We start from the raw sequence: 26,169 nt of genomic DNA, 5'->3' as shown, positions 1-26,169 counted from the left end.
GAACTAGGACTCTCCTTCCCTTACATCAAGCCTTGCGATGTATACTCAACTCCAAAGAACTGACAATAATATTGAGGGACTGGGAGGCATTTTGTTACTCTAAATACGACTTGTTTAAAGTAAGCCATTAACTGGGGCTCAGAAATATTGATGGTACAGTGGCCATAACTGACTCAACTTTCAAAGTAGAAAACCAATAACCAGACTCTGGAGACAGCAAATGGTATTGTTCACGACGGGGTGGCCAGTCACAGAAACACAGGTGTAAAGAGTGAAAACACAGACCCTCCTTTGTCACTGAAGTAACAATAAATTCTGTCCTGAGGGAAAAAAAAAAAAAACTACAGTTGCCTCTCCAGTTCTTTGTGCAAGAAGCCAATTTTGTTCTTGCTTCAATACTGAAAACTAGAAACAAAGAGATACATCAATTAATCCTTATAAATGCTCCTACGAGCTTCATTTTCCTGAAGGAGTTAAGGAAGCCTTGACCACTGCACAACGAATAAGAAATATGTACACTCTGTTGCTAACACATATCTCCAATTAGGTTTAAAGACATTTTTATGGCTTTTATGCCAACTTTATATTACCGGATATTAAAGAATGTGTTGTAGCACTTAAAAGCACTAAAGCTGGCTAATCATGCGATGGATAACAATGGTTTATGGTTATATCTCAAGGAAAGCAGGAATGAGGCTGGTACCCAATTTTGTTGTTACATGATGATGTTGAACAGAAACAAAAACAAGTGGCAAGGCCAACCAAAATCTTTTGTTCTCTCTTTTGATATTCTCATCTAGAGGCAAAGACATCAAAAGTTATAATTAGATTTTCACCCATCCCTTGGAATTAATTCAGCTAAAAGCTTGTAGAGGTTTTAGGATTAAGACTAACTCAAAACAGCAAATGTATTCATGTTTTCCAAATTTTTATATGTGTAAACAATGTAAAATTGGACCTATAAAGCAAACAGGTAAAGGACAGCAAAAATTTTTAATTAGCATTTCATTATAATACCAATGTGAAAAGAAAGAAGTCAACTACTAATAAGGTACAGATATCCCACCACTGGGATTTATTCTGAATTCATTTTAAAACCAGGAACCTGTGATCTACAACTCTCCACTCTAAAGCTGTTGAAAGTTGAAATAATACTACTTTAAAAGTAAGGATTGGGATTTTAAGAACAGCTCTTTGTACGTATATACCATGTGGTTCCTGACTATGAATCTGTAATTTTAACTTAGAACCGTAATGCCCACTTATTTCAAGATAATTGATGACACACTGGATAGCGTATCTATTTTGGATATGAATTACAGCTTAGAGATTTCAATCAAGCACATGAGTTCCTTTTCCTTTCTCTTTTTTTGGTATGTGCACTTCTCAAAACCACACAAAAAAACATATCAAAAGAGAAATATACTCACTAAAATTTAAGGTTACTCCAACAAAAGGGTTAATTAGAGAAACAAATTTTCTCAGACTGTTAATAATGGGAATGACACATATTATGTGCCCATAAGTAATTCTCAGGTATCTTTGATCTTCAGCCCCACGCGATTTCTGTTGCCTACCGGAGCCTGGCCTCTGGGACTCTCTCAGAACCAGACATCTGGCTACTTTGTTGTTTTAGACTAATCTCCTCCCAGGAGAGCTCAAGAAATGACACCAGGCAAGGAGGGTCCTGGCAAGGGAAAAAACATTACAGTATTAACAGATTTCTTTTCCAGTGAACGAGAGTATCAAAATTGTCTTCAAATTTCTACAGGGGTCTTAGGAGCTCTTCTGTTCTGCGGTTTCATTCCGGCATAATTTAAATGGAATGTATACATTAAACCGTTAAGGCCCATCAATCATCTTTAAGAACTCACTGAATGTTAATCATAGACTATTACAATGTGTAGGTGAAAGTTGTGGGGAAAAATACAAATCAGATTAATTCTTCACCCATCTGTTAGGGTTGGGTGATGACTGATAAAACAAAGGTTTTAATTGTCGGCTGAAGGGTTACACCAAAATTGTGGGATGATGTCTAGGACTTGCAAACACAGTTGCACGCCTCCCGTTACACCAACTCCCTAGCCTGCCTCTTCTTTTAACTGGGATTTTTTGAAAGAATCTTAGCTATCACTTTACCAGAAAGGTTTTATTAACGTGTACTTCTGTAACATGCTTCTGAGGAGCCAAATGGGAGCAAGAAGAAGTGACGTAAGCTTTAAAACAAAACAGTTATGTTGAGGAAAAATATGTCATTTTTGAAGTGAAAAAGATCATCAATATTTTTCCAAAGTCAACAAATAATCATAAACATCTTAGTATGTTTTCAGAGATTACGGTTCAATCCCCCCAAATCTGTGCATTCTAAGAAAGAATAATTTGCCATTTGTTAACACAAATAGAATATAAGCCAAGTGGGATAGGATAACTGCTTAATCTGTGAATTTTAATATTTTACCCTAAAGTCACATTTTATCTGTTTCTATTACATTCAGATAATATATGAAATAAAATATTACACCACAATATAACATTTATGTTCTTATATAGGATGACGGCAAATTCTTATACAGGATGATGGTAAATTCTTACATAGAATGATGGCAGATTGCTAAAATACCAAATACGCTCATGTCATACCTACTGTTAAAATAAAAGTCCTAGTTTTATGTTCCAATTGTCTTTATAATATTAAAAACACATAACTATACAGTGATTTCTACCTTGTACTGTATTTTATAAGTTAATAATTCCTATAGCTTATTTTATCATAATATACTCTGTTAACATCCATTATAAGTTCCACTACAGATGAAAATTTTCAGGAGATGAATGCAAGCAAGACAATCTTAGGCAATAATAATTCAGTTATAGTTACATAATTTTCCAAGTAAACCAAAAGAATTATGCTACCGTGAAATAAGCCAGTCACCAAAGGACAAATATTGTATGATTCCACTTATATGAGATTTTTAGAGTAGTCAAATTCATAGAGACAGAAAATAAGAAAGCTGGTTGCCAGGGACTGGGGGGAGGGAGCAACGGGGAGTTACTATTTAATGGGTGTGGCGTTCTACTTTGGGGAGATGAAAAAATCCTGGAGCTAGATGGTGATGATTACAACAATGTAACACAACGCTATTAAACTGTATACTTCAAAATAGTTAAAATGGTAAATTTTATGTTATGTGTATTTACTACAATTTTTTTTAAAGAATTATATTAAAAACATAATATGAAAACTCAAAGATAATGAAAATTCAGATTTTTTTTTATGTTTCTTCTTTACCAAAGATGCATAAAGTTTATGAGAAACATCGCAAAATTTATACGTTCCTATCACCATCATTCAAGAAATGAAAAAAACAAACAAACAAAAAAAGCATTAAGTCTATCCCAAAACACTTTAGCAAAATGGATTCTAGGAAGAATGTTTCTAAAAATTCCCCTAGATGTCTATAGAGTTTTGTAGTTAACATTAGGAACACCACTGCTAACAAAACTACTTCTCAATATTAATCTATATTTCCAGGAGAATCAAAAGAGGAAGAAAATTCAAAACATCCAATGAGATTTTATTTTTTTTAACAATACTATTACGTTATAAATGGACCCAGGAATTAATTCATCTCTTCAAGTGCCTTCAAAAATATCATATTATTTTGAATTATATTCGGTGTAGTTCCATTGTTAAGTATACTTTATTATATTCTATTATGAGAATTATACTCATATTTTATAGTAATCATGATTAAGTTTAGCCATGTACAAAAGAAAATATGCCAAATAACAACAGCTTATACAAGAGAGATATTCACTTCCATATAAAGAAGTCCAGAGGGAGGCAATCCAGGGATGGCATGGTGGCTCCATAGCCAAAAGCACCGAGACTGCTATTCCTGCTGCTTCACTATCATTAGCAGGCAGTCTCATGGTCTATGATTGCTCCTCAAGCTGTAGCCACCAAATCAAAATTCCAATAAGCAGAGAGAGGAAGGAAAAATAATAGCGGTGCCACTCACTTTTAAAGAGATATCCTGGATGTAACATACAATAGTTGCATTTACATTTTGCTGGCCAGAATTAGGTTACGTGGCCACTAAGAAATCCAGTAAATACGATGTTTAGCTTGGTGGCAGTGTACCCAGCTGGAAGCTAGGGTTCTTCCGTTTAAAGATGAAGACGGAACGGATATTAGAAAGCAACCAGAGGTGTCTGACCCATACATTAAGCAGGATATTTAAATACAACTACTATTGCACGTAAATGAGTTTTTTAAAAAGGGAAAACAAAGTCATTACTATTAGTGGTATCTGATTAGTATAATTAGATAAAAGAATGGGAGTCATCAATAAATCACCATCATGAAAGTAAGAAATTTAAAATTGGATCAATCTGAGAAAATAATACATGATTACAGAGACAGACACAGGAATCAATTTATTTCCTGGAAACCCAGTGAATTTCCTTTATTTCCTTAAGTATGAATTGAGTACTTACTAAATAAATTAAACAGGCAGACCCTCCCAACGAGTTAATATTCTGTGTTGGCTTAGACTGAGTCACTGCAGAGACCACAACATAACTTCAGGTTTCAGCTGAGGTCTGTGATTTTCTTTTCTTTTTTCTTTTTTTAATCAAAATGTATTGGGGTGACAATGGTTAGTAAAATTATGTAGGTTTCAAGTGTATAATTCTGTAATACATCAGCTATATATCACATTGTGTGTTCACCACCCAGACTCAGTTCTTCCGTCACCATATATTTGACCCCGTTTACCCTCATCTACCAACCCTCTCTCCCCTTACCCTCTGGTAAGAGGACCATATGAAGTCAGTGATTTTCCTGACCCCACCGCCATCCCTTGCTGCCACTGGGGGGGAAATGCAGGAAAAGAAGCAAAAGAGTGAACCAAACCAATTCCCTGTAAGGCCTGTCTCCCAGATCAAACGGAGAATTGTTTGTACAGACTCATGCAGGAGGCAGTTTAAGGCGATTACCGGTATATGACTTGACTCTGAGAGTGACGGTTATAGCCCAAGTTCCTCTCAGCGGGCCATCCTCACCTTGACTTCTGCAGCATCCACATAAAGCTGCAGAGTTTCATTTTGAAGAGACGCTGGAAGCAGCACTTTACAGAGTAGGTGGCCACACAGAAGAAAGGTCCCAAAGGTGCATGACATCAGCAGCAAGCTTTGGGATGGGTCTTGGGGTCACAGCAAAACAGGGCCACACATTCAGGAGCAAGCTTCCTAACACCTTGGTGCTGAGGACAGAATGCCTCAGGGATTCCACGGACCCTGGAAACACCTGCTATCCACAGAGCAGGTGTGAGGATGAGCCCCATCCTAGAAAACCTCTAGAAACTATTACTGCCAGAGCAGACTGACCACCCTGACGGCTTCTGGAAAGAGCACACGTGAGAGTACCAGGAGAGTGCACACTTTTGTCATTGTAAGGCCAGGTTCAGGACTTGGAAACCTAAGATGATGTCCCACTCGGGCTGAAAATCAGCTATGCCCAGAGGAACAGACCACACAATAACAAGGTGACAATGAGGACAGTGACAGCAACCAAGGTGCCAGAGGACCATGCGAGGACCTACTAAAGAGCCGAGCTTGGTTAAAACCTGGTTAATGGAAGAACCAAAATTCACCGGAAAAGAGAGGGAGAGACAACGATGAAGGAAAAAGAGAAGGACAGGAAAGAGAAAGGAAGAAGCTCAGAAGATAAAGGAATCAATTTAAAAAATACAAAGATAAAAAAACGAACAAACTGAAAGATACAAAGATTAAAAAAGATAAAAAAACGAACAAACTGCAGCTAAGTCTGATGCATCTCTTCCCAGCCTCATGAAGCGAAAAAGATGTGTGAAGCAACTCAGGCAAGGACGAGAGAAAATATAAGTGATTTTTCAGGTATCATGTGAAACTATGGTTTTCTAAACCAAGGTGGAAAAAGATCACATTTAACTCCTAACCCCCAAAATAATAACAACACTAAACAATAACACAAAATAATGAGAACATTCAGTAAGACAATTCAATAGTAGACTAGAAACTGTAGGTCATTCAAATAAACTGTCTACAGTAATGATTAATTTATCAACAATTAATTATATCCAATAGACTTTCCATTCACAAATTTTTAAAAAGCCAGCTGTCTAACATCAATGACATAATTGTACAATGTTTTGTAATTGCAAAGCATTTCAAAACATTGCAAAGTATGTTCACATATGTTAATTGAGTCATTTAACTCGGTAGCAGTAAGCAATATATATCTGTTGCCAGAACTATTTTATATAACTTAATGGTGTGGATTTAGGGAAGAAGGCAGGTATATTCTAATAGGGTTTCTAACATTGAAATTAATTTTTCCTCTTCATTTAAATAAATGATATTTAAAGAAAAAACATGTCCATAGTGTCTCACAGTTTCAGATACCAGAATAATATATGCCAGAAAGGGATATATTTGCTGCTGTGCTCCTGGGTGGGATTGGCGTCTTGGTGGTATAGTTTGGGTCAGCGGTACCAAAAGAAATTCAAGAAAAAAAGCCTCTCGTGTGAGGTGTAGTAAGAAACCTCAGCTTTGCTTTCTCCTTCTCATCCTGCAGGGAATGGAAGTTGCTGAGATGGACATGGAGAATCTCCTGATGGCTCGGGCAGTGGTGATCTCTTCTTTTAACTCCATCACTGCCATGATATAGGACACACTGCTTGGTGTACCAGTGCCCCTGACCCCCCCACACCACCTAAGTGTTTGGTTATTCCATTCATATTTTATATCTGTGGGGCACAGCCAAGTTATGATTCCGCCACCAACCCAGTGTATAGAAGCAACATTTGCAGCCAAAGTGTCAGCCACAGTGTGTTGCCCCCTCGGCCAGCCTGTGCATCTGGCTCCCCCATGCAGGTAAGTCTGATGTGTCACCAGGTCACCAGGAATGGATGTGTGAGCAGCACCCCTTCCATCAGACCCATTCTCTTGGATCTTCCAACCAATTTGTTATCTTAACCCCACTGGGAGATCTCTCACAAAATGCCCTAACCACTGGGAGAGAACCTGAAAGTCCATCACTCCCAAGAACCAATTTTCTAGCCAGGACCTATGGGCCTGACTCCAGCTCTAGGGACTTCTCCACACCGTCCTTCCTCAGCTGACGTCCTCATTCACGCTCACCTGCTGTTGACGCTCTTGTTAACTTCCCCCTTTTCGTTGCCAAACTCTGAAAGCAAACTGCATAGGATTCTCTTCATACCCTAGCTCCCCGCTCCTCAAAATGTTAGCTCAGTGCTTGTAAAGGGCAAGTGCTCAATAATTTGTTTGAAGAGTTCGCTGACATTCACGTCTCTGAAACATTTCAAACCATCCACCTTTAATGAGGAAGCAACAGAAGATCTAGGTGTTCTCTCACGTGACTGATTTCCGGGCTTTTGTTGTTTTGCTTGAGATACTGTATAATGGGATGACAGTGTTCTGGAGACGGAGTCCACACTTCCCAGCTGTGTGACTTTCATCGGGTCACCTCACCTCTAAACCCTAATTTGACCAACTACAAAATTCAGAATAATATAGTATAATAATACCAGTCCTACCTACTTCATGTAATTATTGGGAAGTTAAAAAGAGAAAATACAGGTAAAAGCATTTCATAGGATATGTAAAATAATTTAAGATGCATTTATCACAAAAGATGACCTAAAGAAGTATTTTCATATATCTTTTAATTCTATATATACTGAAACTACCATAGGGAAATTACTATTTATTTTAAATAAGGAAAAGAAAATGTATCTCACCATTCATTCAAAACAGAAGTCAAGTACCTACTAATGTCTTCTAATATCAAAACAATTTTTCCTACATGAGATATTTACTTGACTAAATAGTTTAAGCTCATTCAAAAGTACAGAGAAAAGACTAAAGGTCCCACATAGCTACTAAAATGTTTGTGTATGTTTTTCATCACTTGAAAGGTTGGAAAACGCAAGAGCAACATTATAGAAGTCTTTTATTTCCTTCCAAGCATTTTGTAGGTGGCCACCATGTAAATGGCTGGGCCGCTGATGCTTAAACAAAGCACAATAGGTGTGAATAATTGAGAGAAGTAATAATATTACAAGTGACAGCCAAGTACGTATCTTGATTTTTTTATAAACTTTTATGACTTTTTATAAAAGTTAATTTAACATAGGACAAAGTGAAACAAGATATGAATTACTGCCTTAATAAGACATATTGACATCAGAATACTGATAGGACTAGATTTAAACAAATCCCTTCAAAAAATATTAATCTATTCACATGTATTTACTATGTCAAATACTGCCTTGGACACAGAGGACGCGACTGTGAATAAGAAGGACACATTCCCTGCCACCTCATGACAGCCTCAGTGAGATACGCAATCATTTACAACACTCTGCTACCTGTCCTTGCTGGGGAAGCAGCACTGGGCCCTGGTGGAGAGAGGGCAAAGCTTCCTGAAGGGAGGCCTGCAGTCAAGTAGCACAACCATGACCTGTGCCACTTCTTAGGGATGCTTCCTTGCCTAACTATTGGCGTTTGGGTCCATTCCTAGGTCAACCTTTCTTTTTCTCACCTAGGTGGTTCGGGCACTAAGCCATGTAGGTGGAGAGCTTGTAGCACCGCCTGTCCCACCTCCAATGTTAACTGAGAGACTGGCATTAAAGGGAAGGTTGGGAGAACAGACATGGACAGCACAGCGCCTGGTCTACGATAGATCCTAGTTCTTCTCTTTTTTACTATATAACCCTTCACGAGTTTCCTAATCTCTAGTTGTGTGAATTTTCTCATCTATAAAATGGGGATGATAATAGTACCTATAGCAAAATGTTGTTAAAAGGATTGAAGGAATTAATATACGCAAAGCACTGAGAACACAGATTGACACATGTCATGTGCTATAAAAGCACTGGCTATTCTCATTATTTTGATGGCAAGCATGTCCTGTGATTGCGGTCATCTCACACTATGAGGGTTCGCAGATAGCTAAACCCACTTAGGGCAGAGGAATTGCCCACAAAAGTTAAGAGTGCTTGCCAGAACTGTGTGTCGCTGCAGTTCTGAGTCATTGTATAGTCCTATTGTGCCTTTTTCTCCCTTCTAGGTCAGAAATCGGGAAAGCACAGAAATATGCTACCATTTCTTCACATCCCTGAGAGGCTTTGTAAAAATCTGAGGTTAGGCGTCTTTCAGTGAGTAAAAGGGTCTTTTATTTAGCAAACAAGCTTCTAATTCAATTAACTTCTTTCCTCTTTCTCTATTGATAATCAATTTATAATGAAGTGGGCTTAAAGTTGTACAACTTCATCAGTCAGAAGCAAATTGTTCCTTAAAGTAGGCTTTTTCTTTTCTTTTACCATCAGAAGTATTTCAAACAAAATTTTTAAAAATAAAATTTTTAAAAAGAGAGCCACATAATTCCTCCAACAAAAATTTCATTTTTGGCTACCTACAGAAAGATAATGATATCAAACCAACAGAATTTATACAGAATCAAGCAGTCTCTTTATAGGCTTCTTGAACGTGGTAGATCCTTTGTAATTTTAATGCCAGCTCTCATTTTTCATAGGAAAATGTAGCCCGCTTTTAAGAGGAAGTTTGCAAACACACAGCGGACATTTGGAAACCCAAACTATCAAGGAACTGGAAATACCAAACTTTGGAGAAACTAAAAGAGTAAATGCGTACTAAGAACTCCATTGCACAAATGCAGTATTTAAAAGGGCTTATTTTGACAAGGACTTAATGTAAACTCAAGTGAGAGTTAAGGCCTATCAGTCCCCATTGTCCTTGATAAGTCAGGGACACAAAAGATGAAAGCATTTTTTCATAGGCTAACTCATTAAACACTTAAAAAAAAGATTAGTCCCTGTGGATGACAAAGGGGCCACTTACTAAACCTAATGAGCTCAGGATAGGCCTGCATGGTGGGCCTTACAAACCCAGAGGCTAATAGTAACCACACAGAATTGTGGTTACTAAAAGCCAGTCATGGTGGGTAGTCACATCATAGGCCTGTAGCTTCCTTGACAAAGGTCAACATTTACCTTAAGAGAGCCTGCCTATTATCTTTTTGCATCTAAGATAATATACCTTCGAAATGTCAGAATAATCTTTTCCAGCCTCTCGTGGCACAACCCCTGCACCAGAGCACGAGACCACAGAACCCCTCATTATTATCTTGCTCCCCGCAACCATCTCTATGTGCTACAATGTTAATTATTAACTGTCCTGTACCCACCAATGTGAAAGAAGTATGTTTCCCTATTTTGCCTTTTTATCCAATCCCAGAGATTTCCACCCCCACCCTTAGCTTTCTCCCGCCCCCTTTATCTACCACCAATGGATTTCATAGCCCTGTTTATGTCTCCTCCTTTTATTCTAACGTATAAAATAAGTTGCAAAACTGTCATTTTCTGGAGCATTTTCTCAATCCATTGATATTTTGCTTCCCAGCAACTGTCTTCAGTTTGGCTCAAATAAACCAATAAAAATTCCTTATAGGTTTGGCTATTTCTTATTTCTACATATGTATAAATATATAAATATGCTTTACCTCATATAGGTAATTTATCAGATTATTTTTCTGAATTAAACTTTCATGATGTGCCTCTTGGAGAAAGCATACCATTTTCAAACCAATGTGAACTTAATGTAATTCTAATTAGATGGGAACTTTGTAATAACACTGTCTCAGAGTCCGTATCTGAAGATCATTAAGTGAGACACACTGGGGATCATAATTTCTAAATACTGCCCACAATAAGCTCTCTGAATAGGATCTAAAATAGTCTTCCATCGGTGAGAAATACGTCTAATCCATATTCTATCCCACTTTATTCTGGCACAATCAATGTATGAAAAGATCCCTGAAGATACATACAGTAGATCCGTAAGAAGCTCCAGAAGAACATACAGTCATGGAAATTATTGCAACGTAAGTGACTTCATCGTTGTTCTTAACAACTCTGTTGGGATCATTATATGACTAGTCATTCTCTAGCTTCCCCAAAGCCTCTGCCATTTTCATTACTGTACCCTTGGATTGCATTAAAGGGATACAAAGAAAAGCAGTCCCTGCAAAGCAAATTCAAAAACAGGTTGGAGAGCCAAATACATGCAAAAACATCTGATGAACAGGGAGTCACAACAGAGGTACAAAGAAAGGAGTCAACTGTGGAAGAAAGAAAAGATTCATTCTGACTGGGCATGTGCAAAGGCGTCTTGACAGGGGAATGGTGTTTGAGCTGGGCCTTGACTGACAGGCAAGACTGCAACTGGCAGACTGAGGGATGAGGGGGTGCCTATTAGAGGAGCAGACTGGGCAAGAGAGCTGACCACAAGCTGCCAAAGAAGGTACCAGGAACACCAAGTTCTCAAGGTGGTCTTTGGGCAAAGACAAAGGAATTGTCTGCAAGTAATAGGAGGCCAGAAATCCCCCTGAGAATCAACCAAAGGCCGGAAAGTTTGTCCAGAAGATCGCAGGGTCTGACGCAACAGGCAATATGGATGGCAGATTTGCACTACAGGTTAGGGTAGTGTTTTTCAAACTGTAGTTCACAAGATCCATTTAGTGAACACTGACTGGCAATTTTTGTTCCAAGACAGAAGAGAGGGAAAGGGAAGGAAGGGAAGGAAAGGAGAAAGATGGAGGGAACAGGGGAAAGGGGAGAAGGGACAAAGGAGAGGAGAGAGTGAATGACACAAAGAGTAACCATACTTTGGAAACTTTTCAGTTTCTATCTGTGGGTTGTATTTTTTTTTTTTTTTTTAATGCAAAGCAATTATTTAGAGGGTCCTGCAAGTCCAATATCTGGGCACTTGATTAGAACGCAGCTCAGTCCCACTCAACATATTCAGACCATTAGTTTGGATCCAAGAATTCTTGTTTAAGAATAATCTGGTTGAAAAATCTTATTGCACTAAGCAGGGGACTTAGAAGATACAAAAGATAAAGCAAGTCAAGTTTAAAAAGCTAAGTCTTCTCAGATTTAATTTATTGATATTTCCATAACTCCATGGTTTGGTAAATTATTGTGAATAAGTCTTCTATTGTTAATAGTAATAAATTTGTAAATACACACAAATACATGTGTAACTGGTCTGTAGTCAATGTACTGATAAACCACAGAACCAATAAAAATACATGCCCAGAATTTGGAAATATACATAAAAATAATCAAATTCTCTATAATAAAACACAAGAAATATGAACACCAATCAGATAAGATTAAGAAAAAAGTTATAAATGTGTTATTTAAACTAGTGTTTCCTTAAAAATCACTAAAGGACCCAGGGTGTCTTCCTAAAAAGGAAGTCTGATATTTAAAATGTAACTAATCAAAATAAACCAAATTATTGAAAATCTTTTTACAGTAGTCATAATATATGCAGACATTTTGATATTGAAAAGGAATTGGATAATAACAAACTTTCAATATTTATGAAGAACTGTTCAAAGGTACCTGTTTTTGTGGTTTGCTTTTGTTTGTGATATAGAACCGGGGTGGTTTTCCAGGCTTTACAGTTTAGAGGAAACATCCTGAAAAATCTGTTCAGTACCCGCTTATCTGGTTCTAAACCCCCAAGGCCACCTCCCATAACTAATTTGGCTTTCATGCCCTTTAGTTTCCAGAAGGAGTATTCTTGGATATCTAAAATAAGTATTCTAAGATAGTTGGAAATTTTTATACAAAAATATTGAGGATCTCTAATACAAACTAAGGATTACCCAGTTTGTTATATTTATTTAAAAACCCACCATCTTGTAAATTTATTTAAATACAAACTATCATATATATATATATATATATATATATATATATATATATATATATATATATATATAATTTACTGTTTATGTTACAGTTGAGCTATAGCAACTGCTCAACATATATTTTTAGATGAACAAAGTGAGTGATTTAGTGAACTTAGAAGATCAAATTCTTGAGGCAGCAATGATGACTCAGAAAACCAGGGGATTTCATCAGTGCCAAACCTCTGCAAGGATAACAATGCTGATGCTGGCTTGATCCGTTTTCTTACAATTCACAAGTACTTCTGCAAATGACTTCATGCGATCCTTGTAAGCAATCCTATGAAATAAGGACGCAAATACTATTGCTCCTCAGATAAGGAAACCAAGGCTGAGAGGTCCAGGGCTTACCGCTCAGACACCAGATGAGGAGTGGTAAAAACAGACATCAAACACCTGCTCTGATTCCTTGGCAAGTGTGTCCTTTGCTCTAAAGGTCAGGTGGTCTAGCAGTAAAAGTGGTAATGTTGTGCCACAGTGTGTGAAGCTGGTGTTGTTTAAATACTTCTCACCCAAGATCAGGACTGGCCCTTATGTCTGATGGACCCAAAGGTGGGGATCAAATGACTTCATAGAGGAAAAAAGGATCAGAAACAGGAATCTGGCAATGCTAAACGAGGTGTTTCACTACCAGGTCCTTACAAGACACTTCCATTGAGATGGGAAAGGAGTCTGACAAGAAGAAAAGGAGTGATGAGAGATTATGAAGAAAATCAGGAGAGAAGAGTGTCAGGGAAGCAAAAGGACAGTGGAGGCACGTGGCCAGAGTGTCAAAGGCAGCAGTCAGGTCACAGAGGATGAGAACTGAGAACTGGCCACTGGATTTGGTGGCCAGAAACCACTGCCCACCACCAAGAGGAGACACTTTTGGTTAGAGTGGTATAAATGGAAGACAATTTGAGAGGCATGAAGGAGTTAAATGAGAGAACTCTAAATTATACACAAAAATCTTGGGAAATCGAAGTATGTTTCAAGTATGTTTCACCAAGTTGTATAGCAACTGAAAACAAGCACAGCCTACTCTTTCTAGTGATACTAAGAATGCCACCCCAGTCCAGAGGATGAGACTACAGGTGAAAGGTAGATATGGAAGGGCCGTAGGGACGTGGAGGGTCTTCCTGCTGCTGCTGCTGCTATTACTTCTGTTCTTTCATCTGTCAAAGAGGAAAAACCCTTGCAATTTATTTCCCAGACAGCACAAGAGGTGAGAGAATAAAAAGTGTACATCTGCCAGCTTGCAAGAGAGCTCAGCAAACACGGACAGCTGTTTTCCAACAGAAGATGCCTCCACGACGGCATTCCACCTCCACTGCAAGCGAAAGCAGCAACCCGCCCCCATGAACAGAGGAGGAAGGCAAGGCCCAGAAGGGCCTAGCGATTGCTGAAGCTGGGACAAGTGACTGACAGATCAGATTTCCATGTCACTTCCAGGTCTCTCTCTGTGCTGATCAGATCGACTCTAAATGCCTTTATAAATGTTTCAATGAATCTTATCTTCATGAATTGGATTAGCAAGATCAACTCCCCACTGATAATGCAAAATAATCACTAAACGTTTCAGGCCCCCCTGATAAGCCAGAAACTGAACTTTCTGTCTCCGTTTGGACTGTGATGATCTTGATCTTTCACCTCCAGCAAAAATCCTCTCATAGCTATAACTTTAAGTGAGTAATGAGCGCTTCATTTGCTTTCCAAGCAGATAGGAAACCTTTTTTAAATATACTCAGACTGCCATGACCTTCGTCTATGACTTAAAGAGTTCACCACATGTAATAATTTTCTTTGCTCAGGAGACATTCTTAAATTATCTTTGAAGAGATTTGGGCACTAACCCCATTGATGAAATTACACACACACACACACACACACACACACACACACACACACACACACTTTAACTTGTTACCTTTCTCCTATACCAGAAATCAAAGCTTTTCCTTAAATGTATTTGGAATTCTACGTGACTATCAGAGGGTTCTAAAATCCTTCAACCTCCTAACTAAAATATAATCAAAATGCCAGCTACATGTGTTTACATTGCAAGACGCATCCTGCCTTAACCCTAGATGAGACGAGAAGACCGTTTAGTGTCTAAAAAGCAAACACAGTCCCCGTCCTGACACTGAAGTCCTGGCTGTCCCACACAGCTGAGTGCGGCTCAACTCACCTGGGGCACATTTTGTTTTTTTCTAGACTGAAAAAGGAAAACCATAATTTCATGCTATGGGCCAATGGAAAGCCATTCCACTCTGTTTTGATTATTTTTGTGAGGTTGATAGCATGAAATAGAGATTCCAAATAATGGAATGTCACACTAAAAGCAGGCTTCTCAAAGGCAGGCACCAGATCTTACTGTCCTTTGATTCCCTCTGGTAGAAAACAGTGTCTACATGAAGTGGGTGCTTAACTGCTGGTTGAATATCACCTTCTATTTCTACAGCTGGATGGTGAGTACAGTGGTGTTTACTATTATGCTGTACTGTGTGTGTGTGTGTGTGTGTGTGTGTGTGTGTGTGTGTGTGTGTTTAACCTCTTGTAGATCTGATATTTCATAATTTTAAAAAGAAGGAGAATCCTGAGGCCCACCCATCACACATTCTAATTCAGGTCTAAGGTGGATACACAGATTTCTTTTCCTCACCACCCTAGGTAATGCCAGTGTGGATGATCTATGGAATTCACTTTGAGAAACAAAAAAATAAACAAACTAACATAAATAACATGCCTCTAGTTAGTAAACAGCTATTAGTAGTGAAAGTGCCTTATTTTCATCCTTCAAATTACCAGGCTTAGCCTGAAACACAGATAATAAAGTTTAGCATAAAATATTACTTACAGATATAACTGGAAACACCTTCTTAACTTGCCCTGATTTTTATCTATTACGATTCCTAATGTTTTTCTTTTCTTTCTTTTTTCCTTCAGATATTTGAAGGCAGAAATCTTTACTTATGTTTCTCTCCTACTTTGTTTCATGCTCAGACTTACAAAATTTTACAGTTACACAGCTTTTCAACTGTACTCAAAAATTAAGACTCATATTGACTTCACGTTTTTAGGCAATGGCTTTTAGCTGAATCCTTTCCTATCTCAGCTTGCAAAAAAAGAAATACTGAGGTTAAGGAATACAGTGCATCTTTTCCCAAACCCTAATGTTCTTGCTTTTTCATTAAATACCAGCCTAAGTTACAGAGAAATAAAATATCTCTTGTAACAGCATGAAAACTACGTAACTCTTTCTCTGCAAACTTAGAGAAACAATTTTCCAGTTTCCTGAAAAAAAACTTTATTTTATTAAAGGAATCCCTATGGGAGTTAGTAGGAGGCAGAAGTTACGTAAATTTAAATTCAATTATTCACTTAGCAAGTCCCATAAGGTTTAAAATTTTTGTACGGCTTTTGGAAAAAAACTGTGTTTGTTTACCACAGAACTTTACATTTAGAACAGAAATTTAAACCAAACAAATGTACACAGTTTTAAACAAAGAATAAGCGTTTATCGTATATCTCCCATGTTAGAATAAAATAGAAAACATTTTGCTCTATCTTCTTTCTTATACTTGGAAATAAAATTAGGGTTCATCAAGTCTTATTATTTTTTTCTATTATTTAAAAAAGGAACTAACCCCCCCGCCCCCACCACCACACACACACACAACCACCATCTCCATCAATCAGACCACGTCAACAGCACACTTTTGAAAAGTTGCATTTAAAACACTGGAATGAATAAATAAAAGTCACAAAAGAAGGACCTAACCATGTTTCCAAATTTAAGTAAAAGTAGTTTAAAATTTAAAAGCCACAAAATAAGACTGTCAGTCAACGATCCACTAAATAGTCTCATTTTAATACGTAAAGGATATGCTAGCAGTCCCTGTACATGCATTGCTATACACACACACTGAGTTCCTTCTGCTGCTAAAAATTATTATCAATTCTAGTTGGCTCCCTGAAACAAAAACAACCTAAGTTCTAAAAGCAGAAATTGTTTTTTAACTTCAACAAAAAGTAATAAGATTATTTCTCACAAGGACAAGCTGTGCATTTAAGGGATGCAATAACTTCCAATCCGCAACAAAACCTTTAAACCAATAGTTTTATGGAAAAAGCATTGAAAATGGAAGGTATATAAGTAACAGGAAAAAATCTCTTCCTAAGTTACACAACAACTTTTCAAACCAAAACTAGGAGTGTCATTCCAAACGATACTAGTGTATCAGCATACATCCTCCAAATCATTAAATACAAATATGCTACACAATCACACATGTTCTTTAATACATGACAGCATATACTAACCATGTGTATATATATTAAAGATGTATATATAAATATATGAGAGCATAAGCTAAATGTAAAGAAGTTTAATAACACAAAATCTGGAAGGAAAAATGTTTTCTTACATGTCATAAATACTGCAAAGAATAATTAGTTCGAAAGGACAGTTCAACGTAGAAATGTGCAATTTTCCTGCCACGCTGAAACCCATGTGGGTACAAAGCCACTGTGAGCCAGAGAGAGCAGAGAATCATGAAGAAGTGGAATCAAAACCTTCACCCAATGGCACCTGACATTGGACTCAGCTTTTGGGCCTTTTTATTTACATGGACCAATAAATTCACTTTCCATTGTAGATTAGATTTTTTTCCAACATATTATACAAAAGATTAATCTTCCCTGACATTTACTTCAACAAATGCCTATATTCAGTTACCTTGTAACATTATTTTAGAAAAACATTCAACTTAAAATGATCTAGTATCTTTACTTCCAGATCATGTTCTTCCATAACCTGATGCAACTATAAAATAGTCTACCCATTTCACATCAGAAGATACAACCAAACAGGACTTTGCAAGCTTTATTTCTGAAGCTCAATTTTCAGTATTTATAAAAAATTGTATTTTACTCCCCAATGCTTGATAGTCATGAAGTTGCACAATGTAAACATTTAAAGAACTAGACCTATGATATTAGAAAACAAAGGAGATGTTTGTAAATTCAACACTATTGACATGCAACATTAAGATAAATCATTTAAATATCTACTGGGGAATGAACATGTAAATATTTTCTAATGCTATATGTTAATGTCAAAAAAAAATGAGTGAACTTTGAACTTCTGCCAAAAGCCATTTGAGAGCAGAAAGGTTTTTTAGTCTTAAATCTCTTAAGGGAATCACATTAGAAAGAAAGAGATAAATGACATCTTTAACCCAATTAACACTGGTCTCAAATATACCAAAAGAGACCCTTTCCTCAAATTCTTTCAAGGTGATAGAAAATCATAGCAGTCCAAGACTCGTGTTAACAACTCTATCTCACTAATTATGTGGCAATTGAAAGAATTGCTGGCATAATGAAGCGCCGGGTAAATCCAACTACCTGTCAGTTCCGTTCACACACCAAGAAGCTAAATGCGGCTAAGAGGAAACACACAACCACGACGACTGGCTTCACGCTATATGCACGACTAAATCTCAGCTGGGCCTTAGTGCTGCCTGGCAGTGCTACCATCTCTCCAGTTCATTCACTCTCTGCACCTAGATGCAACTGCACACTTTCTCCTGTCATCGCAAACATTTGTAGCACCTACGCGATCATGATGCTTAGCTGCTGAGAAAATAAGAGACATCAGACGCGAACTCTCACGTGCACCCCTTCTATCCATCTACATGGATCCACCCACATGCTCTGCCTTCCCTTCTGTTATTATGAATTAATGGTCCAAGCTCCTACTGATGCTCATACAACCCGATACCATTTGCTCCCACTGGCCCAAATAAATTACTCCAGCACTCTCTCTTAAATCATCAGCTACCTCTCTACTGCACAATTCCCTTCCTGAGAGAAATATGCTGTCATCTCGGCATTAAAAAAATCTTGACCCCATATCACCCTCAAAATACAGCCCCATTTCTCTATTCCCTTGTATCACAAAGGACCTCAAAACAACTGTCTATACCTCTTGTCTCTAATTCCCCTCTTCCTGTTTGCCCTTGAACCTATGCCAGACAAGCTTTTGCCCCCACACTCCACCCAAACCACTCCAGTCAAGGTTACCAGTAACCTCTACAAAGCGTAAGTCAAGGGCCAATTCTCAGAATTCATCTTACACAACTTATTTGACATAGCTGATCATACCCTCCTCCTTCAAACACTTTCTCCACCTGGCTTCCAGGATACCATTCTCTCTTGTATTTTTTTTTTTTTTTAATCTCTCTTTACACTTCCTATGCTGCATTTGCTGGATACCACTCATTGTCCAGACTTTTTCATGTTGGAGGGTCCCAGAACTCAGTCCTCGAACCTCTTCTCTTTTCCACCTGTGCTCTCTCCCTAAGTAATCTCATCTGATCTTGGCTTGAAATACTATTTATTCACTGATGACGCCTTAATTTATACCTTCAGGCTAGAACATCCCCTGCACTCTCAATTCTTGTAACTCTAATTGCTTACTGACATTTCCATTTGGATACGTAATAGACATCTTAACACAACGAAAACACAAACTCTTGATCTTTATCCATATGGCTGACATTACAAATATTTACCAATAGCCTGTTCTCCTCCCCTTCAGGGAACATGAATGACAACACATGGTAAGGCCATATGACTTGTTCTGGCCAATTTAATGTGAGCAGAAGTGCCATGTATTACTTCCAGCCTGGACAGTGAAAAGCCCCACTGTGATTCTCCAATTTCTTTCTGTTGCCAATACTCTGTGTTCCATCCAGATGGTGTACCTTCAAGACAAGGGGCCTCCATCAACCGGCTTGTTTAGTGATGGCAAAGACCTCACTGACCCACATGGGACATGTACCACGAGCAAGAAATAAAGCTATATGCTCAGCCACTGAGATTTTGGAATTCTTAGTTATCATAGCCTAGCCTTGTCTACCCAGACTAACACCTCCCAGACCTGCTCTTACATAGTCCTCTTCTCCACATCAGTAACTCCATCCTTTCAGCTGCTCAAAAACCCTGAAGTCATTCTTAACCCCTTTTTCTGCCACACCCCACATCCAATTCGTCAGCATGTCCTGTGCTTTTAAAATACACACTGGATCCAACCACTTTTATTGCTTCCACTACCATCTGGTCTTCAAAAGACACTAGTAATAAAATGGAAAAAAAACAAGCCACACACGGGGAGAAAATATTTACAAAGCACATATCTGATGAAGGACTTGTATCCAGAATATACAAAATTCTCAAAGCTCCTCAATTAGAAAATAAAATACCTAATTTTTTTTAAAAAAGCACAAAATTTAATACAGTTCACCAAAATACATGGATAGCAAATAAACACATGGAATGCTTACCATTACTAGTCACTGGGATATGCAAATTAATTAAAAACCACAATGAGATACCACTACACATTTATTAGAATGGCTAAAATTAAAAAGACTGACAATACCAAGTGTTGATGAGACGTGGAACACTACAACTCTCAAATACTGCTGCTTGAAATGTAAAATGGTACAACTACTTTAGAAAACACCATGGCAATTTCTTAAAAAGTTAAACATACAGCTGTGGTAAAAAGAAGAATGCTTGTCTGTTGATAGAAATGGTTTACTTCAGAAGCTATTTATAGATGATTTATAACTATTTGTTGCTGATTCTTCCCTTGGTTGATAGGTGCTAAAACTTACACCTACTAGATGATACAGTCATTGCACTCATAAGTACTCCCAAGAGAAATGAAACCATATGTCCACTTAAAGATTTGTACACAAATGTGCATAGCCCCAAAGTAGAAACTGCCCAAATGTTCATCGACATGTGAATGGATAAATTGTGGCATATCCATACAAAACACTATTACTCAGCAATAAAAAGGAATGAATTATTGATACATACAATATTGGTGAATTTCAAACTAATTACACTGAATAAAAAACCAGAAAAGAAAAAAAGAGTACAAACTGTATGATTTCATTATATAAAACTCTAGAAAATGCAAACTAATCTATAGTCACAGAAAACAGATCAGGGGTTGCCTGGGGAAGAGGGGCACTAAGAAGGGCAGGAGGGAGGAATTCCCAAGGGGTACAAAGAATACTTGAGAGTGATGGATATATTCACTATCTTGATTATGGTGATGCTTTCACAGGTATATACAGAAGTCAAAATATTAAACTGTTTAAATTTGTGCAGTTTAATGTATATAATGGTACTTTAATAAACCTCTTTTTGAAAGGAATATAGCAGGTGCTCAATACATATTTTTGGAATAAAGAAAGTGAAGGAAAATGAAAATAGATGCTGAGAAAGCAAAATCCTAAGAATGAATTGAAGTGGGAACCCCTTAACTATCTTTCCTCATTCAATAGTATTCTTTACTGAATGATGGAATATAAGTGGAAAAGAAGAAGTAAGTTACTACGAAGCTAAGTCCCTCAGTATCAAGTTGTAGAGCCTTTCAGCCAAGAAGAACCACCTGTAACAATGAATAGCTCCTGAAACGGACAACTGCTGTCCCAATATACAAGCACTCTTCTTTTGCCACAGTCCCCAAGCAGCTGGATAATTTCTTTGAACTTAACTTAGAAACCCGGCCTCATTTCTCCCTCGTATATCATCTTCACTTGCCATTAACTTATACTGACCCCTTTTCCATGAATTTAGTTTGTTACAAGTTTCTTAAGAACTAAGGAATGGCCATAATGAGTATCCTCAGTTTGAGTCTTAGGTGAAAAGTTCTTTCCTTGGATTCTTTGTCCTCTGTCTCCCAGTTTCCCACTGAGGTAGGAAAATCACTATCTCTATTTCATTCACCCCCCCACCCCCACTCTTCTCTTTGAAATCCTAAATTCTGCTCATTATCATCAAGTTTAGCATCATCCTAATATACAAAAACCCCTACTTCTTTCATAAGCTGCTATGGTTATTTATGTGTCTTCTGTGACATGACTCCATCATAAAATGGAATATAAAATAAAAGCACAGCACCTAGCTACGTTTAAATAAAGTTAACCCCATGACTCACCTCATTTCCACCAACTGCCTTGGTTAAAATCACTGCAGAAGACACAGGGGGAGGCATGCAACCTACAGTCTGCAAACTGAAAAAGAAAAGAAAACGCAATTATAAATGGCATGCTTTTTGCCCTCATAAATAGTTTTCACTGCATTCATTCTAAAACAGCAGAGTTGAGTAAATAAAAATGGGAGAGTGATTGTTGATGCACATGCTCTGTTGAGTTTGGACAATTCTATATGAGGCAACATAGAAGATGCTGCAAATGCATGGAGAAGCTTTCATTCCATCCACAGGCTTTGGTGATTTTATTTTTAAAATTATTTAAGCTCTTATTATATAATTCAGAAAAACATTCAAGTTATAGTAAGTATAATCATTGAAAGATGACCAAAATGGTTACTCATTTGGTAAGTGTGTATAATCTTAGGTTATTTTGATGTATCTTTTTCTTACATTTTCCTGTAGGAAGTCTTTTGGCAAAATTAAAACTTTAAAACCACTTCCAAAGTTCAAAAATATTTAACAAAACACAAGCTTACATTTGCTGATTCCTGTTTATAAAACAGCAATTCCCAAACTTTCATCTCATAAAAGATATTTTCATGTCATTGTATTATAATTTATTATAGAAATAGGCATGACACAATCATATAATTTTTGAATTCAGACTGTAGTAAATTCCAGTGCCTATTCTAAACTTGTTTTTTTATTACCCAAATCATGACAAGAAGTCTATTCTCTTAGTTTAGGACAGAAAATACATTGCATAGCAAACCAATGAAGCTATGGGTTATAAATCTAATACTAAAAATAAAAAAATATTACTCAGCATTCATACAGAATATACATTCTGGGGATAGTGAGTAGCTGGCCTGACTAAAGTTGAAAATTCATACAGGGAATAGAGGACACAGAGTATCTGACTAATATTTTGAATGTAGGATTACAAATGATTTTTATTCACTTTTATAAGGTATTGTCTAAATTTTATGCAATTGATTTATATTAGGTCTAAAACAAGAAAAAAAATGAAAGTTTTAACTCATTTTGACAGAAATCATAACACCTTTTATGGAATTTCCAGCTCAATTTAGATCAATATGATCTCCTTTTAAGGATTATTTTCCCAAATGATGCTAGTCTGCCCAATTATGAATCCCCAATCTCTGGGCCTTCCTTCTGACCATCACCATCATTGTCACTAATACTTGCTGAGCATTTACCATTTGTAGTACTGGTCTAGGCATTTTACGCATTTATTCCTCACAATTATTTAAGATAAATACTATTATTATTCTCATTTTATTGAAAACTAAAGTTAAGAAAGAAGTTAAATAACTTGCCCAAACTCACAAAGCCACCTGTTAGGGTTAGACTTTTATTCTGGAATCCAGGGTCAAGGACTGAACTTACCTACTCTTCCAACCACTCTGCCTTCTATAATACCTCCCCTACCACCAAGACTAGGGACAGGTCCTCTCAGGTATTTTCAATTTTTCTAAGTTTTTCACTCTTTGTCTCTTTTCTGGCCTCTTCCCTTTTATGCACAAGGAAGTAGAATTCTCCCTATCTTAAAACAAACAAACAAAAAAATCCCTAACCTATTCACTGAATACATAATGCCTTCTGTAGGTAGGATACTACACAAGGGTATAAAACAAAACATAAGACATCATTCCTACCTTCAAGGAGGCAGAAGATTGAAGACCTAAATGTAGTTAATTAATCTCCAAATTAGTTGAGTTTGCCTCCTCAACATATAATCCTACTTTTTTCATGGTGGCTCACTGATGACTTTCTTTAAAGAACACTCCACCTCCACGACCCCAAATCCTATTCTCTCTTTATTCCCCTGAAATCTGACTTACGTCCCTTCTACTAGTAAAAGTAGTAACCTTAAAACTAATGAGTGATCTCTGAGTCACCAAATCCAATGTCCTTTTCTCCACATTCACTCTCCGTACCTCCCTGCTTCTCAAAGCACTGTATTCTCTTGGTTACCATGGTATATCATCAATCTAATTTATCTCCTACCTTTTAAACTAGTCCACTCTAGTTTTTTTTGTCTCTCCTGCCTTCTTCTCAATCTTACTTTCATACCTGAATCTGTAGGAATACTTTCAAATTTACATTTCTAGCCTTAACTTCCATTCCTAAATTTGTAGCTGTCTATACTTATGACCTCAAACTAAATATATCTAACATTGAATTTATGTATTTTTCTAAAAAATCAATTTGTCTCTCAATTTACCTATTTCTGTCAATGGGACACTTTTTTCCTAATGTTTCAGTTTGAAACTTTCGAGTTATGTATGGTTCCACTCACTCCTCACCAATCAATCAATCACTACAACCAACTTTCCATTCTGTTCCATCACTGTTGCCATCACCCCCCTTCAAATGCGTTGCGCCCAAATCTGGACATTTCCAAACATCCACTCTCTACCTCTACTCTTTCCCTTTGATGCAGTAAGATAAGAAATATGTGCTGAAAATATATTTACTTCAATGACTTACACCAAATCCTGAGGTAGAAGCCGGCAACTCCCTCAAGTTAACATACTAAGTATACAGTTGCAAACTGGGGCGGGGATGGGAGAAAAAGTGAGCTAAGAGTGCTTCCCCTAAGTGTGTGAGGCTATGTTTGTACTCCTTTAAGCTGAATATCCTAAGGGGGCAACTGTATGCTTGTTTTATTTGGCATACTGAGATTGTAAGTCCTACTCTACTCTCTATATACCCAGTACAATGCTATCACATTAATCTTCCTTAATGACCGTTTTTTAGCATGTTGTTTCCTTGTTTAGCACATTTAAGAACTCTCCATCATCTGTAGATTGAAACTGAAAGTCCTGAGCCCAGGAGCTCCAGCCTTCTGCAAGTTGGCCTGAAGAGAAAACTTTTTATCTTTTTTCCCACAATGCCTCATATTTTAATTCTCTAATTTAGGAGTACACAATCCTTGCTGAACCTCTTACCCTTTAACTCATTATACCATCTGACAAATCATTTGTCATCTGACAAATCATATGCTGTTCCATTTTGGTTGGTTACTATTTTATATACACGAGTATATGTATGTGTGTGTGTGTGTGTGTGTGTGTGTCTGACATATCCAACTAAATTGCAAGATCCCTGAACACAAGCAAAATAAGTTAATATCTTCCTATTTCTTGAGTACTCTATACATGACATATACTCAGTAACTATTGGTTCCTAACACACAGCATACATTGTAGTTCTAAAATGATGTCATTATATTTATGAGGCATTTTATGCTTTCCTGTAAAATTTTACGTTCATTCTCTCAAACTCAATCTGGCCAAAACAGCACTCTTGATTTTTCCCCCCTTGTCCTAACTTATGTTTCTCCAGCTAAGTAAATGATGCCATCAATTACCTAACGGTTTATACCCAAAATCCAAGAGTCATCCTTGATTGCTCTTTGTCTTTCTCTTTCCATATCTTATCCATCCATGGGTTCGGAGAGCTCTAATTTTAAAATATGTCCTCCATACATCCATTTCTCCTTACTGAACTTCTGCACCACACTAGCCTCCAAGTTGGTCTCCTAGCTTTCTCTCAGGCCCTCCTACTATCTGTTCTCCACACAGTAGCCATAAGAATCATTTGTAAATATAACAACACCATTTCTCATTGAAATCCCTCCTATAGTTTCCTGCAGCACTCAGAGTAAAATCTGAATGCTCTACCATAGGACTCTTGATTGACCTGCTCCTGAGTGACCTGCTCCTGTCCACCTCTCCACCTCCAAGTCATATTATTCACCCTCTATATCACCAGGCTCTGGCCACCATGGTTGCTTTCCTGACCCTAGAACATACCAGGCCTCTTCCTGCCTTGGAGCCCTTGCACATCCTGTTTCCTTTGCTTAGAACATTCTGTCCCCCAGAACTCTGCAAACTAATCGCCAGCCTGTGCACCCAAACACTTTCAATCATATCGTACTGTTTTACTTCGCATCACTTATTTCTATCTTGGTCACCTATTTACTTCTTTATTGACAATCACACCCAGAGTCTCTTCAATGTGCAAAACTACCGGCTTTTGGCCAATATTGTTCATTGTTGTTTTTCCAGTACCTATAATAACCCCTGGCACATAGTAGGAGCTAAACAAATGACTGATGTCCCCAGCACGGTTAAGCAGGCAGTAACCATATGATTCTTCTCATTTTGTAGACTGGGATCCTGAGGTTCAATACCATTAAATGCCTTTCCTCAAAGTGACATAGCAAGTTAGGAATAGGGTCAGAATGCAATCTTCAGGCTTCAAGTACAGTGTTTTAGTTATTACACCAAGATGC

At 37.4% G+C, this 26,169-nt stretch overlaps 1 protein-coding gene across 2 annotated transcripts in view; it reads right to left on the bottom strand.

The window, feature by feature from the left end:
• SLC10A7 (solute carrier family 10 member 7) overlaps positions 1-26,169 on the bottom strand; it is a 215,197-nt gene that overhangs the window by 175,206 nt on the left and 13,822 nt on the right. For both annotated transcript variants that reach the window (XM_074338462.2, XM_019730736.3), the window contains exon 4: positions 21,849-21,924. In XM_074338462.2, coding sequence (XP_074194563.1) covers positions 21,849-21,924 — 76 coding nt within the window. The remainder of the gene's footprint in view (positions 1-21,848; positions 21,925-26,169) is intronic.

The sequence above is a fragment of the Rhinolophus sinicus genome, chromosome 15 (assembly GCF_057876585.1).
Source record: "Rhinolophus sinicus isolate RSI-liver-muscle chromosome 15, RSI-T2T, whole genome shotgun sequence".
Classification (NCBI taxonomy): Eukaryota; Metazoa; Chordata; class Mammalia; order Chiroptera; family Rhinolophidae; genus Rhinolophus; species Rhinolophus sinicus.
The sequence above is the reverse complement of the archived record's forward strand: the minus strand, read 5'-3'. Positions and strand labels throughout refer to the sequence as shown.